This window comes from Helobdella robusta (genome assembly GCF_000326865.2).
Source record: "Helobdella robusta unplaced genomic scaffold HELROscaffold_26, whole genome shotgun sequence".
Taxonomy (NCBI): domain Eukaryota; kingdom Metazoa; phylum Annelida; class Clitellata; order Rhynchobdellida; family Glossiphoniidae; genus Helobdella; species Helobdella robusta.
In genome coordinates, this window is record NW_008704349.1 from 1694352 (window position 1) to 1710858 (window position 16507).

Below are 16507 nucleotides of genomic sequence, written 5' to 3' on the forward strand. Positions count from 1 at the left end.
ACAAGTCAAAAAAGCATTGTGATTAAATTATTTAAATATCAACATCAAAATTCGACGAATTAATTCAGTATAATGCAGTATCTTTATAAATTTATCATAGAAATAAGTAATAAAATAAAAACTGTCAAGCAAAAATCGAAATTAAAAACACTGTCTATTCAGATTTCAATAAATTAGATACAAATAAATGATATACAAATGTAAAGGTATCAAATTATAATACACTACTAGCCCTAACATAAAATAAATTGGGGAACAGATTCGATAAGAAAGCAAAACTAATCAAAGCTAACCATAAAAAGGACTCATTTTAAAAAATAATATAAAATATAAATTAAATGAAAATATAAAAAAACTTTCAAGCCTAATATGAATTGCTAATTAGACATTAATAAAAATAATTAAATCATTTTTTAATCTCAGAAAGTCAAAATGATATAAAAATCATATGCCAATTGAATATTTAAACGATATAAGGCTCTACTTCTTTACTACAATTCTTTCAATTTTTAATTTGTCGGCCATCACATCCTGTTTTTGAAAATTAAGTCAGATAAATTCGAACTTGATAAAATAATCATTATTAATAATAAAACTATGATCACTATCGTTAATGTTGTAATTACTAACCACTGAAAACCACAGATTCACTAATCACTAATTAAGTATAATAACTACTAACCAACAGGGCAATAACATTGGGGTGATATGTTATCCCCCCGGCTCTGTCGCACTTATTGATGTGCTTGCGCTCTGGATCTCCAGCTATTAGGATTTCTTTCTCGCCTTCAGCCTGTGAAAAAATGATGAAAGAATGGAAAATTTCGCATGCAATTATAAAGTTTATTTTCCAACATCATCAACATCGTGGTCGTCATCATCATCATCATTACCGTTGTTATAACAACTGCTTCAATTATCATTAGGTTCATCGTTCATTATCATCACTCTCATCATCGACATTTTCATCACCACCATCATCAACCATCATACTCACTAGATCACTCTGCCTGCATAGATTCATAAGGATCTGCATCCTGTCTGTAAATCCAGGTGCGAAATTGTCAGGGTTGATGGCTATGTAGCATTGACCCTAGATAAATTTGTATGTGTGTGTGTGTGTGCGTGCTTATTTGTTTAAGTTTGTTTGTATGTGTATGTGTGTACCTGTGTATGTGTACGTGTGTACGTAGGTCTGTAGTTTTTGTACACGAGAACGCGTTTGAATTTGATAATAAGTTACTTATATTTACACTTCAACGTACCAAATTAGCAACCCTGTTGGTCTCCTTCCACTTCCTTATTCTCGGACCGAATTCGCCCCCGGACAAAATACCGCAAAAAATTTCGACCAACATGGCCAAACCGTATCCCTTATATCCGCTGGTCTCTTCCGCGCCTCCCAAGGGCAGCAAACCTCCCTCTTTGATGCAGAGGTCCGGATCTTCTGTAACCTGATTGGTTAGAACAAATAGTGGTAAGTTAAAAAGTTGACGTTTAATTAGTCGGTTGGTGTAGTTCTTGATTTTAAAAAGCTGGCATACGATTAGGTTAATTGACTGAATGATTGATTGATGGAGTTATGAGTATAACACTAATGTTATGACCTATTTAAATGACCCCACGATAAAATGACCCCAATTATATGACCCATTTAACTCACGTGACCAGTTCCGTCAGCTCCCCAGCCCCTTGGTATTTTGATTTTTTTGACAGCATTCAACTCGATCTGTTGCAATTTCGAACAATTATAGCTATAATATTTATTAATAAGCTATAATCACATGAATTGATTATATTTTCGCGATCATACAATGATCAACTAAGTTTAGTAGACCTATTGTACATAATCCAACGGCGCTTTATCTATTATTCTATACAAAATGTCATATTCTTACGTTCGCTTTCACCAATTTTTTTCCATTCAATAATTCATTCATTCATCCATCTATTCATTCATTTATTCATCCACTCATATATTCATTCGTTTCGTTTATTCGTTCATTCATTTATTTATTCATTCGTTCATTTATTCATTCATTCATTCATCCATCCATCCATTCATTCATTCATTCATTCACTAATTCACTAACTTTCCCCAGAGCGACGGAGGATGTTGCCATATCAAGAACGAAAGTGTCAACGCCCTTGCCTGGAGCTGCCAACGAAAGTGGGTTGGTTCCTAAACAAGCCTTAAAGAGGCAATTAAAATAGTCATTCATCTATTTGTTTGTTTGTTCGTTCAATCATTCGTTCATTCATTCATATGTTCATTCATTCATTCCAATGGATAAAAGAATGAATGAATACATCATACATTTATTCGATAACTCGTTTGTTCATTAATTCACTCACTCATCTATACCTACATATTCAACTATCAGCTCATCCATTTATTCGTTCGTTCGTTTGTTCATTCATTTGTCGGTTCATTAGTTAATTAATTAATTAATTTATTCATTCATCCGTTCATTCAATCATTCCAAAATGTACCTTCCTTCCTCTTGTTGGCAGAACCAATGGTGACGTATTTGTGAATGACATACCCTGCAAGAGGAATAACGATTGGAAAATTCTTCTATTTTTATTTCTTTTACTTTTTTTTATCATTTATTTTCTTTTATTTACTTTTATTATTTAAAAAAATCGACATTATCAGCCGAAAATAAGAAAAAAATCAAATCGCTGATGAGAAAAGAGAAAGTTACTATTAAGTTGAGAAAATGTTTTTTGGCTCTTTTTTCAAATTTCAGTTTATTAATTCAATTTATCATATTTGTCTATATGTCCATATTTGATGGTAATAATAATAATAATAATAATATTATTATTATTATAAATAATAATAATAGATTAATAATAATAATAGAACAATAATCACCACCACCATCATCATCATCATCAGCAACAGCATTACTATCATCAACGACATACTTACCAGAAGACCTTGTTCGCAAGCCATCAAACTGTAGAAGCCAGCTATTCCATAGTGATTTGACCCTGACGACAACGAAGAAGAAGAAGAAGAAAGTGATGATGATAATTTGATGATGATTATGATGATGTTGTGATGATAATGATGTGAGTATCCATGAAAAAATGATAGAAACAATAATGACACTTACGATACAAATGATTGAGATTAGGATACAAATTATGAAGATATTGATGATGATGAGGACCAAAAATGATAACAACAACCATGAAAAAAAGTCAAGAAAATTATAAATAAACCTTTAGCACTGACAAAGCCAACTCCAGCTTCTTTAGCCTTCTTGATTGCAATCTCCATAGAAAACTTTCCGACAATTGGACCCAGTAGGTTGCTACCATCAACATGAGCTGTAGCTGCTGACTCCTTCAGAATGACTGGCTCTTTGTCACTGACTGTAATGCCAGACTGGATGTCTTTCACATACATCTCTGGTTTTTTGTTTTAGAAAAAAGAATTTACTAGATGTTTTTTTATGTCAATTTTTATATTTCGTGGCCTAGAAAAATGCAAGAAAGAAAACTTTGCAAATAAAAACTAAACATAATCAGCTATGAATTCAAATATAAAAATTATTAATTTCTCCTCAAAAGCTCACCCAATCTATTCAGTCCATGGCTAAAGTGACCTCTGTAATCGGCCATTGTGAGATTTTCGGCCAGGGCTGTAGCGTGGGCGGGCCTGGTCCCCACGGCAGTCATGGACCGTTCGATAAAGGCTTTAACCTCATCATTTGCAATGCATATGCCGCCTACTTCCGGTTGGCTGGTTGCATAATTGCGGAAGAAGTTAGTGAGGACGACGGCTGAAGATTTGGTGGAGATGCTGGATTTTAGGAGGCACTTTGAACTTGCTCCAATCGTTGCAAGGGCGTTGAGTGTTGACATTTTGTTCACCAGGTCGTCAAAAGTCGTTGGAGAATTTTTGTTAGGTTGATTTTATTTTATTACCGAATGTTTGTTCGCCTGTGTTTTTCCGTCTGCAAAAGTAGTTAGTGAGATTTAATTCGATTTTTAGTTATTTTAAAAGACTGACACTTAATTTTAATCAAACAATTAGTTTCAAAACATAATCACATATCAAAAAAGTTAACTTACTTTACCAAAAGATTCCTCTTTAGAACAAAAATTTTGAACTTTCTCCAAAAATTATCTTTAAAATAGTTTGACAACCTAAGAGCGCTATTGGTGAACATACGAATGATCAGCACTGCTATATAGCAAGAGCTCAATTATATAAATAAATAAATATATATATATATATACATATATAAATTTATATATATATTGCTAAATCTTCACTTACATACACTTATATAGATGTACGTATGTTGGGTAAATATGTCTCTATCAATATATTTATATTTGTATGCATATACAAACCTTCATCAATAGAGTTTTGCCTATCAAATGGAAAATACATAGGTACCTTACGTGATGGATATTTAATATATATATATATATATATATATTGTATCGTAATTTCCAATTTTCATATTACAACAGCTAAAGTTTGCACAGGCTCCCAGTCAAGGTTACATCATCAGAGCACCTAAATTTTAAAGTGCCTGCGATTTAAATATAAGTCTGTTGACAATTTTTATCAAATTAATTTTAATATAAGACCTTTACGTCGTTTTAAGTTTTTTTCGGTTAGAATTTATATTTCTTAGATTAATTAATATTCTACATATATGTATGGCGTGCCATAAATGTTAAAAGTGAAAAGCATACCTAAAAATGAAAATGGGATTTTATTAAGGTTTGGCCGCTTAATTTAAAACGAACTAACGAAACCTTTGAAACGGACAAAAAGTAAAAGTAAATAATGAACGTAAATAGATAAAATTGCATACTCAACAATATATTATAAATAAATAAAATTGTCAGGCAATGGTTTTTCAGTTTGAGGACCTGCCTGACCATTTGTTACTTAAAATTTTTTCATACCTCCCGTTAATTAAAGGTAAATATAGCTTGGCACGAGTAAACAATCGACTTTACGATTTATTTGTGAGCCCCCAAGAATGGAAAAGTTTATCTTTTGAGTTGACATTCGTTCCAAGGCCCTTAGTTGGCCAATATTATACTTTACAGCCATGGGAAAATTTACTTTTGACAGTATCAAATTCCTGGTCTGATATCATATTGCCGCTATCTTCTCTACCAGATTTGCAATCTTTTTTCTTCTGGAGAGAAGAACCATCGTTTTTGGCTTTTCTATGCAACCAGATCATGACAGTCGGCCATGATGTAGAAAATTTCTCTTTTATATTACCAGATCATGTACACATACATACTTTTCCATTTGGGAGATTCCGTGACGTTGAAAATTTTGTCGTGCTGAAGATGGCTCTAGAACATTGTAACACGTTGAAAAATTTGAAAATAACTCTGGGGAAATGGCTTCCATTAAACTATTTTTCAGCAACACTCCCTATACAAATATACGAAGTTATAAAAAACATTTTAAAACTTATCGCTAACAACAGCAATACTCTTCGATCAGTCAGTATTAATTCATGGCCTGTCACATCAGAAGATAAGCTTTCAAGCATTCTGAACAACCTCCCTTATTTACAGAAATTGTCAATCTTCCATCCAAAAAATTTTCATCTCACTCAGCTATCTCTGGATTCCTCCATTCCTCAACCTCACCATGTAAATATTTCTTTCATATGTTCATTGATTTGATAAATGTTCTAATTAAAACTTTTGATAAATTAGGTTGTCCTCTGTGTGCAGCAGCTACAGCACTTAACTTCACTGTCTCTCCATTGTTTCTGCATATCAGCTGATCTTTTGAGTGAACTGTCACTCGTCAAACCAAGATTCAACACAAAAGTCTATCCCCATTTCACTAAGTTGAGCATTTTGCTCGTACACGAAGACCAAACTAAAAATTTCTTCAATATATCTTTAGAAAAATGGAGAACTCTTCACAAGAGCCATCATGACCTCACGATGCATCTGTCAATTGGCAACGAAATTCCAGATGATGTACTAATGAGTTTCATGGCAGCTGTCAAATGTTTCAAAGTTGAATCTGTAATAGTCTCTCAGTACGGTGTATATAGTATCGGCTTTATGAGCATCTTATCAGCAGATTTCAATAGATTGAAATCGTTCACTGATTACACAGACGGTGCTTCAGATCTCTCTCTTTTGATGTCACTTGTAGAGAACTGTCCTCTCCTTGATGCCCTTGTCTACAAGGGTGAGATTGAAGAACACTGCATCCTGAAACTCATCAATATGAGACACTGGAAAAAATTTAAAGTTTGTTCAATTATAATTCTTTTTCGTGTAATGATTTGTTCAAACAAATTTTCTATTAACATATAAAGTTAAAAAAAACACATGCATATTGATACAAATAGAATTTTATGTTCCACAACACATCTGACTTGAGATTCACTTCATTAAAAACCTACCTCCAGATTAACATGAGCAAAATGGTAATCAAGGCACTTGTCAAAGCTTCTGTCCTTGACAAAGCAGCAGCGACAGCTGATTCAACTGGTCAGAACAACGAACTCATAGAACCTAGTAACTACAAACTCCGTAAGGAAGAAGCCCTTAAGAACATAGACAAGTTTGCCAAAGAAAATTTGAGATGTGAGTGGAATCCTTTTAAGGACGACGCAGGAGTCTGTCAAATTATTTGATCGATGTGTTTAGTTTTGTGGTAGCATTTTCTTTCAATACGTTGCTATCTCTTCTTTCTCTCTCTCTTTATCTGTTTGAACATGTTGCTCTCTATCTTTCTCTCTCTCATGCACCCATGTATGTTTGTGTGTGTATTTATCTCTGGTTTGATGTGTGTGCCTATCATGATACTATTTGTGATAAATAGATATTTATTGCTGGTAGATTGTATACATCTTCTGTGATATATGTAACGTAAAATTTTGTTTGATAATTGCGAAAATTCTCTATTCATTTAAAGGAAAACAATTTGAATATGCGTATGAACATATTTGCGTGGCCTTAATTGTGTATTTTTTGCTTTATTTTTTGATAGTATTACACTAAATGACATTCAAACTCATATTTATGATTAAATTCACAATTTTTCATGACTTTCAAAGTTGTTTTCATTGAATAAATAAAGTTTAATGTGATGTTTTTAAATGGAAAAAATTTGCCAGTGCATTGTTTTCTCATACAGCAATTGTTCCTTTTTGAACTGGTTTTACCTTTCTGTATAAATGATTTTTTTTTTCGTTGTGATAAACTCGACGCTAAACATTATCATCGTATCACGCACGCACAAATACACACGCACACACAGACACATTTACACTAAGAGTATTTCACAGTTTAATAAAGATAAATAACCTTACCTCAAGTTTTCTTTTTGTTAAAATTATTTACTAAAGAAACAAATCAAAAAATAACACGAAAGAGGAAAATGAATACGAAAATGTATCATGATAGATAGATAGGTGATTGGATAGATAGATAGATAATTGAATAGATAGATGATTGGATAGATAGATGGATGATTGGATAGATATATTAGATAGATAGATAGAGATCGCTAGATAGATAGAAATGTATCATGATAGATAAATGGATGATTGGATAGATGGATGGATAGATAGAAATAGGCAGATAGCCAAAATAGACCGGTACATAAATAGGTAGGTAGGTCATAAATGAATAAAAAATAAATAAGGCTTTTAAAATTGAAACTCAGGTAGGTACTTATAAATAAAGATAATATGAAAAAAAAACAATAGAAATTCATAATAGCAGCAATACCACAATTACCACCATTGATTGATTGATAACAATATGGACGTTATCAATTAGCGTAAAAATACGTCGTAATTAGTTAATTAATTAAATAATTAATAAATTAAATAACTAGACCATTGATTAAATCATTCAATAATAATAAGAAGGATTTGTGCTGTGAAAAAAGCCTCCGTACATCAGAAAAATAGGTAATATGTACGGAACAAATGCTTTGAAGAAACTCAAACCCGATGAATCAACATAGAAAAATCTCATTGAAACGTATACACACAAGTAACATTGGAATGGTGGTATATATGTACATATATATATATATATATATATGTATATATGTATACATATATATATCTCAATGAAAAATCTCAATGAAACACACACGCATGAGTAACATTGGAATGATGGTATATATAATATGTATACATGTGTGTATGTATGATTAGTAAAAACACAGTAAAAAAGAATAAAATAAAGAAGCGTTTACCTGTGCCAAACAGGCGAACCAACAAACACTTATACAAACACTTATACAACATATACAACACACACGTTTAGACGGCATTTTCCCCGAGATCGGGGGTTGCCGTTTGGCTACCTTGGCTACCAACAAACACTTATACATACACACATCTATTAGACATTCATACATACATACAAACAAACAAATCAAAGTTTTAATACATTTGTTACTTGATGTTTGACTGTTTAGTGTCATTCATCATGTTTTGGATTTAACATACAAACATACATAGATACTTACATAGATACACACATACATACATACAAACAAACCTACATAGATACATGCATACATAAATTAATATAAATAACGCTAAAACATGCAACATTAAAGATGTATATAGATGGAGCATGTAAAATAGAATGGTTGAATAAGCAATGGAAAATGACTTTGGAATGAGAAAGTTGAATGTTAGAGAAAAAATAAGCTATAACCCACCCTCAACATATTACTATTGTTTAATTTCATCATCATCGTCGTCGTCGTCGCCATCATTATTATCAGCATAAACCAACTTATGACAAGGGAATGTTAGCAGTGAAGCTTGTTGTAAGGGTAGTTATGTAATAGTGTATTCACAAATAACTGGTTGGTAAATTTTACTAATTAAATATTAAATACTGTTAATTATTTTACTAATTGACTAGTACCACTACTATTTAATGATAATTGTCAGTACTTGTTCAGTTGAAACTGACTGGATCAACCTATAAAACTCAGAAAACTTGAAGAACTCAGAACAAGAAACAAAGAATCCTTTCATTCATTCAATCAAACATTCATTCATTTAGTTATTCAGTCATTCATTCATTCAATAATTCATTTTGAACATGTAGAAAAAGATGAAGATGATGACGACATAATCATTCATGTTGAACTCTGCCTATAGCTAGGACCTGTATTTTACAAATTTTATTTATTAGTTTGAATAAAAATAGTTTTATAAATAAAAAAAATAATCAAAAAGTACATGTAGTTTATAGTTCAGTGCTCAGTACTAAGCCCACACACACACGCACACAAACAAACACACACACACAAACAAACACACATACATAAACCAGGGGTTACGAACTTAAAATACTTAGCCTCTCAGCGTCTGACTCCTGAAGCCATTTCAACATCCTTCCAAAAGTCTCCCTACCCGATTTCATCTTTGCCCACGGCCTGGGGTTTCTTAGGAGGTCACTCAGAGTGCCCTGACTTCGACCTAGAACTTTCTGCGCGAAGATGAGTTGAGAGATGTTCAGTCGTCTTAATTCATTAGTCACCTGAAAGAAAATAGTGTCAAGGATTAATTGGATTTTTATTTTAATGATTTAATTATAAAAATATAATATGAAAATTATATATATATATATATATATATATATATAGATATATATATATATAGTTTCAACTATTTATCAATGATTACCAAAATCAATCAATTAAAAACATTACACTGGTTTATGTGATTGTAAATTTTTAACCCTTTCAGCGACATCTTTTGTATCTAATTCTTCTACATCATTCCAATCAATCTTGTCAAAATTGCAGCTGCCACCATTCCGAAACAGTTGGTTCTCGACAGCTGCTGATGATGTCATCTTCGTAAATTCACACTGGCCTCTGCCATTATTAACATTTCCTTGGTTATCGTTGTTGTTAGCGTTTGACAAGTTTTGTAAGTCATTCAAACAGTTCTGGACAAGATTTAGAAATAGTTGTGAGTTTGTTTCATAGAGAGGAAGTAGAAGAGTAGAAAGTTTATTGTTAATTCTATATTGCTCATCTGCTGATGATGAGCCCTCGCTGAACAATGACACTGGCTCTAAAGGAGGGATGCTGTCTAAACTATCCGCAGATAGTTCCGGACAATATTCGACTGAGTAGTTGCTAGCGTGTTTATCTGCACCTGCAACATCGCTTGAACCAGTGAAGTCAGTTATGATGGAAGGATGCAACGGCCGTAATTCGGTGTAAATCAGTTCATTGTTGTTGTTGCTATAATTGTCTAACGTCTCATAGAGATAATCATCACCACTCGTTTGCGATGAGTCGTCAAAAATTAGCGAATCGTCGTCGTCGCCATCGTCAAGCTCAATCTCGACACTGTCTTCCGAAAGAACTGACTTTGTGCTTGAAACTTTATCTAACATATTAAATCTGTTTTCTCGGAATTAATTCTTTAAATGATAGCATCGAAGAAAAACATTGCGAACTCGAAGAAAAAAAAATTAGACAATTTTTTTGTTCTAAATCTAACAAAAAGCCCGGGCCCCAGAAACGAATTTTTCTAACGACGATAAAGATGGTGACGATTTTTTGCAAGCAACATTTTTAATTATTCGACGTAACGTAATAATTTTCAATACATAGTTGCATGAGTGCGTGATATTATCACATTATACATCGTAAATGATGTTTTTTTAATAGTACGATTATTTTTCAATTAAGAGACAGAAAAAATAGTTACATTTAGAGGATATGGGGAATGGTGATCGGAAATGGGTAAGGGAAGAAGGCCATGCCAAGACCCCCACTTTATACCGCTACCAAAGGAGACGAACCCGTGTTTGCGTGTGTGCATGCATGTGGATGTGTGTGTATGTATGCCTACGCATGTGTGTATGTATGCCTACGCGTGTATGTATGTATGTGTGCGCGTGTGTGTATGAACAATACATTTAAAAAAGAGATTATTTTTTGGAAAAAGAAAGAAAATTAAGTTCAATTTTGAATAATTTTATTTGTAAGTCTAGCGAACATTCCGTGAACTACAAACAAAATCATGAATATCTATTCATAAATTTGAAAAATAAATTTAATTTAGAACAAAATCTAAAAATCGGTTTTCAGATTTTTGCTTTCTTATAAGTAATCTTCAATAGGGGGTAGGTTATCCCAGTCAATTTGATCCAGGAAACCTCCAAGACGTTTTCCAATTTTGCCCAAAATTTCATCAGCCACGGCTCCGCCAGTTTTCAGTCCAACGTTCTTCAAATCTTCAAGTGGAAGTTTTTTGAGAAAATCCATAAAACCTCTTTTGCCGATTTTGCCCAGAAGTTCTTCGGCGACTGCTCCGCCTGTTTTTAGTCCCACGTTCTTCAAGTCTTCTAAGGGAAGTTTCTTCAGGAAGTCCATGAAACCTCTCTTCAAACGAAGTTCTTCCTATGGAAAAATTTAAGATTTGGATGAATTTTGTCAGATTGATTGGGTATTAACAATGTTGTTATAAAATGTAAAGGCGGATGTTTATGTCAAAATTTTTAAGTGTGAGAGGGATTTTAGTTTGAATGTATAAATTTGTGTTAATACGTGCTATTTGTGTGTGTGTTTGTGTGTGTGTTTGTATGTCTGTGTGTGTATATGTGTACGACAAGGTTTTTAGTTAGAAAGAGAAAGTTTCTTAAAATTTTAACATAACGTTATATTTCTACCTACCTCTGATTCATCAGGGAGTGCTAGAGGAAATTGCAAAAAAATTGTTTAAATTCATAAAATTATCGAATATTCTAATGATTATTGAGATTATTTTATTAACTTTAATACCATTTTAATCGAATAATAATATTAAAAAACAGAAAACGCAAAATCTCTGTTACTTTTTGACAACGCGACGTTCACAGCCACCAAGAGAAGCACGGAGACAAAAATTTTCATCTTTCTACAGCAAGATTTTTCCCAAAATAATTATTAATAATTATTTATTAATAATAATAATGAAAAATTATTTTAAACAGTTTATCAGACTGTTCAAATTTGCTTGTGGTTCGTTGAACATCAAAGGTTTAAATAGCAAAAAACCTATCATAGATTCTCACAAAATGATTAAATTTGTCGAAACGGTGTTAATTAATGAAACAATTTCTATCTTAATTTTGTTTAAACCAAATTTATAAAATGAAATCAAAAAATTAATCGAATTTCATTATAAATAATATAAGATTTTTGTTTCATGTTAGTAGAAATATTTCGGTCAAATATAATTACATTTTAGTAGTTAATAATAAAAGTAATAACATCATTAGTATTGTTGTTGTTATTCCTATTGTTGTTGCTATTGCTGTTATTATTATTTATAACCCAATTTTTTAAATTAATTAACTCAAAATTAACTTTATTTTTTTGGCGAATCTGTAAAATAACCATTGACAGTTTTAATTAATACTTTTATTAATTTTTGCAAAGCACAATAGAGAACATGCATGTATTTTATTGCTGATAATGATAGTAATGATAAAATAATTATAATCATTGTTATTATAATTATAATTATTTGTATTTTCCAGGTTGATGATTAAAAGGTGGGCTGTTTTGCGCACCACACTTCGATTAATTAGTTAAACAGAAAGCGTTCCTACTTTTAACGATACATTCGAAAATATCCACAGATATATAAATTAAATTGAATAAATTTAAAAAAATAAAAGTGACATAAATAATAAGAACAAGTAAGAGTAAAAATGATAATAATAAATAAACAGACACACTATGGAAATTAACGTTGAGCATGATGATTAATGCAACCACTACATCCAAATTTTTAACAATTCAAATCCTTGAATCAAATCCCTCCAAACAAATCCTCAACCAAATCCAACCTAACCAAATCCGTAACGAAATCCTTAACCAAATCCATCCTTAACCAAAACCCAATCTTACCAATCACTATCTTGCTACTCCATCCCAACGTTTCTCAAAGGATTAATATCTTTATGAGAAGAGCGATTGAGAATACAAGAATCAGTAAGGATTTCATTCTGATCAACCAGCTACCAGTGAAAAATAAGGACACGTAGCAGTATATCAGCAGTACCATTTCAACGACCACCGAAAGATACCGTAACGTGAGACGGGAGACATCCATCCCTATTAATGTTCATAAAGTTTATTAACGAATTAAATTTTTACAGAACTTCTTAACTATGTAGTGAATGATTTTGAGCAAATATTATTACATAAATTGTTAAATATTGAGTAGGAGTTGGATCGAAATGAACGCCAGATCTTTATACTTGTTTAGTTTCGTTCACGTGCCAGACCACGTAATGTAAAAATTCCCTTTACAAATTCTCTATTAAAAATTTATCAGAAGAATAATTAAAAAGCAACTACTGAAAATCCATCCATCTATCTATTTATCCATCTATCCGTTTATCCATCTGCCCATCTATTCATCTACCTATTTATTCATCTATCTATGTATCAATCTGATATCCAACTATCTATTTATCCATCTATCCGTTTATTCTTCAGTTCATCTATCTATTTATTCATTTATCCATCTATCTGTTTATCCATCTGCCCATCTATCTATTTATTCATCTATCTATGTATCTATCTGGTATCCAACTATCTATTTATCCATTTTTCTAACCATCCATTAACGACAAGCGCACCGCATGAAACACATTGAATGTGATAAGCGGGGATCTCTGCGTTCGAACCAGGCCTCTCAACCACTACACCATCAAACTACTCAATGTAGTATAATATTAAAAATACTATTGAAAACTGACATGTTAATGCATCATCTTCGCCAAACAGCTGCCAGTATAAATTCCTCTGGCACCCAAACCAGCAAGTCGGCTTGAAAAAAGCGTCATACGTCAGATTGTTGGCCAACTTAATACGCTGGTAGACGTTTAAATGGTTTGCAAACAGTTGGAAAATTAAATTCACGTAAGGCTTTTCAGACAAAAAGTTTGATAAGCCGCACAAAAATCTAGCTTTGATCGAGTTTGAGCCGCCATTTCTCGAATTTTGATTGTCATTTTTGAGATTTTGAAATTCATTTTCCGGATTATGAGGCGCTTCATTTTTGAGGTGGTCTGTTTGATCCGTAATCATCTGCTTGCAGTAGTTGGTTGTATCTATGATGGGTTCATCGTTGTTTATCCGCTTGACCACTGCCATCAAATCGTTGAGGTAAACATCGCTGGATATTATGAAAACGGATGGTAGTGCTATTAATAGGAAGAACTTTATCATACTTTAAAGGCACTAAAGCACTAGATAAAGTAAAAGTGAATAATCTTCTTCAAAAAAATAACTGATCTAAACTAAGGCAAAATAAACTTTATTTATGTTATAAGTTATGAGTACAACATTTATTTACGAGTTGCGGTTGTGATGTATGTATCTATGATATTTGTAAACTGAAAACTGAAATTAACTATTATTTCTTTAGAAAGGTCTTTATTTTACATTTTTTTAAACAAAATACGTGTTTGAGTGTAATATGTAAAGTAAGAATATTAAGATTAAGTAATGTTACTTAGGTATTTAATCACTCTATCCACACAGCATGCAATCAGAATGTCGTTGAGAAATGTCCAAAATAGCCCATTTGTTTATATTTTCCAAGTTGGTCACGTTTCAAAACAAATGACGCGTACGTAGGGTGTAAATTTTTTTTTTCTGTAAAATTTTTCAATTCTACGTTTTAAATGAAGTGAATTTATTAAATTATTATGGTCGTTAATTGAAAAAATATAAAAAAAATTGTAATTTGTACGACGTCTCAATTTTATTTCTGATTTACCGACAACCGCCGTATTTTGTATTTTTGTCTTTTTTTACAGCTTCTTTGACAACAGCATCATCAATGACGTCACGACGCCATCTTTATTTTTTACCACTTTTCAAGACTGCGGACATAACGCCAACGACGAATTTCTTGACGTCATCGGCCACAACTTTTCCTTTCTCCTTGACCTTGTCAAATATTTCTTTCAAGCCCCTCTTCAAGCGCAAATCTTCCTAGAGTTTTAATGAGTTCGGTTATGAAACATTCACGTTTATAATTAATTCAATGTTGTTTTTATTTATTCTATTTTATTTACATTTTTTTTTAAATTTGTCCACTCGTTCCCGACAGACATATTCGGCTGATGAGCACAAGAAAATAAACCCGAGAAAAACCAAGTTTGTTAAAATAAGATAAGAAGCATAAGAATTAAAATTCATACAAATGCCTTTAAAATATGATAAAAAAAACTGACATGAATAAGGTGATAACAAAATTCATCACCATCTTGAAAGATTATTACTTTAAGGCAGAGGTGGGCAAACTTTTTGCTGTGAGGGCCGCAATGAAAAATATTTTACCTTTGAAGCGCCGTATATGTACTCAAATTACAAAATTTTCGACCCAGGGGAGAATTTTTTTTCAAGATTTGTCTCCTTTTTTTTGGTTTTTGGTTATAATGTCTGGCTGACGATCTTTCTTTTGGCGAGCAAGATCTCACGGCCGCATAAAATAGCTTTGTGGGCCGTAGTTTGCCCAGCCCTGCTTCAAGGAATATTTTACAATGTTTAGGATAAAGAACATATAACAAACATATTACCTCGTTGTCGTAATCTGTTGGAAATAATAATTTTAATAAATAAATAAATAATTTATATTTGTCTGTATATAGTAATTTTTAGTATAGTTTTGGTACAGTTCAAGTATTTTGTCTGTATATAGTAATTTTTAGTATAGTTTTTGTACAGTTTAAGTCTATTTAGATATTTTGATAAATTTTCCAATTGAATGATTCATATGAAACATTTTAATTTCAAAAATTGTAAAAAATTTGATAAAAATTGTTCTTACTATCCAAGGAACAAACAACGTTGATGATGAACATCAGAGTCAGAAAAACAAGCAGTTTCATCATTTTGGCGAATTTATTTAATTTTAAAATTTTTTTAATAAATTTAAAATTAATTTTCTTATGGCTGGAATGATTGTGTGTGTGTCAGAGTTTGATATTTATATGTTTTTATATGTTATATATCCTTAAATAAAAATGAAATCCAAAAATAGAAATAATTTTCAAGCACATGTGTGATAATTAATTTGTTAATTAGCGCGTTCTGTCTAATTGCTTGCTCATTTATTTATGAATTTTGAAAAATTAAATTTCAGAAATTTTTAGCCAAAATGAGAAGATGTTTAGGTTTCAATTCTTATGTTGCTGGTAAATCAAAATTTAGCCAACGAGGTATAAATTAATATCCTGATATCATATCATGCTCATGGTTTCGAAAAAATGTAATGTATATAATTTTGTAATGTATGTAATGTAATACAAGAAATGTAATGCCTGTAATGTATGTATGTAATTTTCTGTATCTACACGTTTTAAGAATCTGTTTATCTTTTTAAGTTAAAAAAACATCAATAAACCTAACGAAATTTTATTGCAAATTTTTAAAAAATTTATTTTTTGTGAAATAGATTGTGGAAGAGATTTTAATCAG

The 16507-nt window shown here is 31.7% G+C and overlaps 5 protein-coding genes across 5 annotated transcripts; 1 reads left to right on the plus strand and 4 right to left on the minus strand.

Moving 5' to 3' along the window:
- Positions 1-49: 49 nt before the first annotated feature.
- On the minus strand, positions 50-4183 carry HELRODRAFT_191945 (hypothetical protein). The gene is made up of 11 exons (XM_009020049.1): positions 4090-4183; positions 3591-3971; positions 3235-3423; positions 2939-3000; positions 2494-2547; positions 2094-2192; positions 1664-1729; positions 1266-1454; positions 998-1093; positions 683-793; positions 50-531 (listed from the first exon to the last, which is right to left on the minus strand). The coding sequence occupies exons 2-11, from the start codon at positions 3877-3879 to the stop codon at positions 481-483; spliced, it is 1206 nt and encodes a 401-aa protein (XP_009018297.1). The 5' UTR covers positions 3880-3971; positions 4090-4183; the 3' UTR covers positions 50-480.
- Positions 4184-4884: 701 nt separating this feature from the next.
- Positions 4885-7300, plus strand: HELRODRAFT_173442 (hypothetical protein; the record flags this gene model as incomplete). Its single annotated transcript, XM_009020050.1, has 4 exons — positions 4885-5652; positions 5719-6270; positions 6432-6641; positions 7286-7300. 4 exons carry the CDS (start codon positions 4885-4887, stop codon positions 7298-7300), a joined length of 1545 nt encoding a protein of 514 aa, XP_009018298.1.
- A 2048-nt stretch (positions 7301-9348) lies between these two features.
- On the minus strand, positions 9349-9780 carry HELRODRAFT_147539 (hypothetical protein; the record flags this gene model as incomplete). The annotated part of the gene is made up of 2 exons (XM_009020051.1): positions 9349-9543; positions 9745-9780. Coding segments are annotated over 2 exons (231 nt in total), but the record flags the coding sequence as incomplete, so codon positions are not given.
- Positions 9781-11125: 1345 nt separating this feature from the next.
- HELRODRAFT_173444 (hypothetical protein) lies at positions 11126-14248 on the minus strand (the record flags this gene model as incomplete). The annotated part of the gene is made up of 4 exons (XM_009020052.1): positions 11126-11425; positions 11699-11718; positions 13034-13126; positions 13777-14248. 4 exons carry the CDS (start codon positions 14246-14248, stop codon positions 11126-11128), a joined length of 885 nt encoding a protein of 294 aa, XP_009018300.1.
- Positions 14249-14884: 636 nt separating this feature from the next.
- HELRODRAFT_173445 (hypothetical protein) lies at positions 14885-15921 on the minus strand (the record flags this gene model as incomplete). Its single annotated transcript, XM_009020053.1, has 3 exons — positions 14885-15019; positions 15508-15620; positions 15858-15921. 3 exons carry the CDS (start codon positions 15919-15921, stop codon positions 14885-14887), a joined length of 312 nt encoding a protein of 103 aa, XP_009018301.1.
- Positions 15922-16507: the final 586 nt, after the last annotated feature.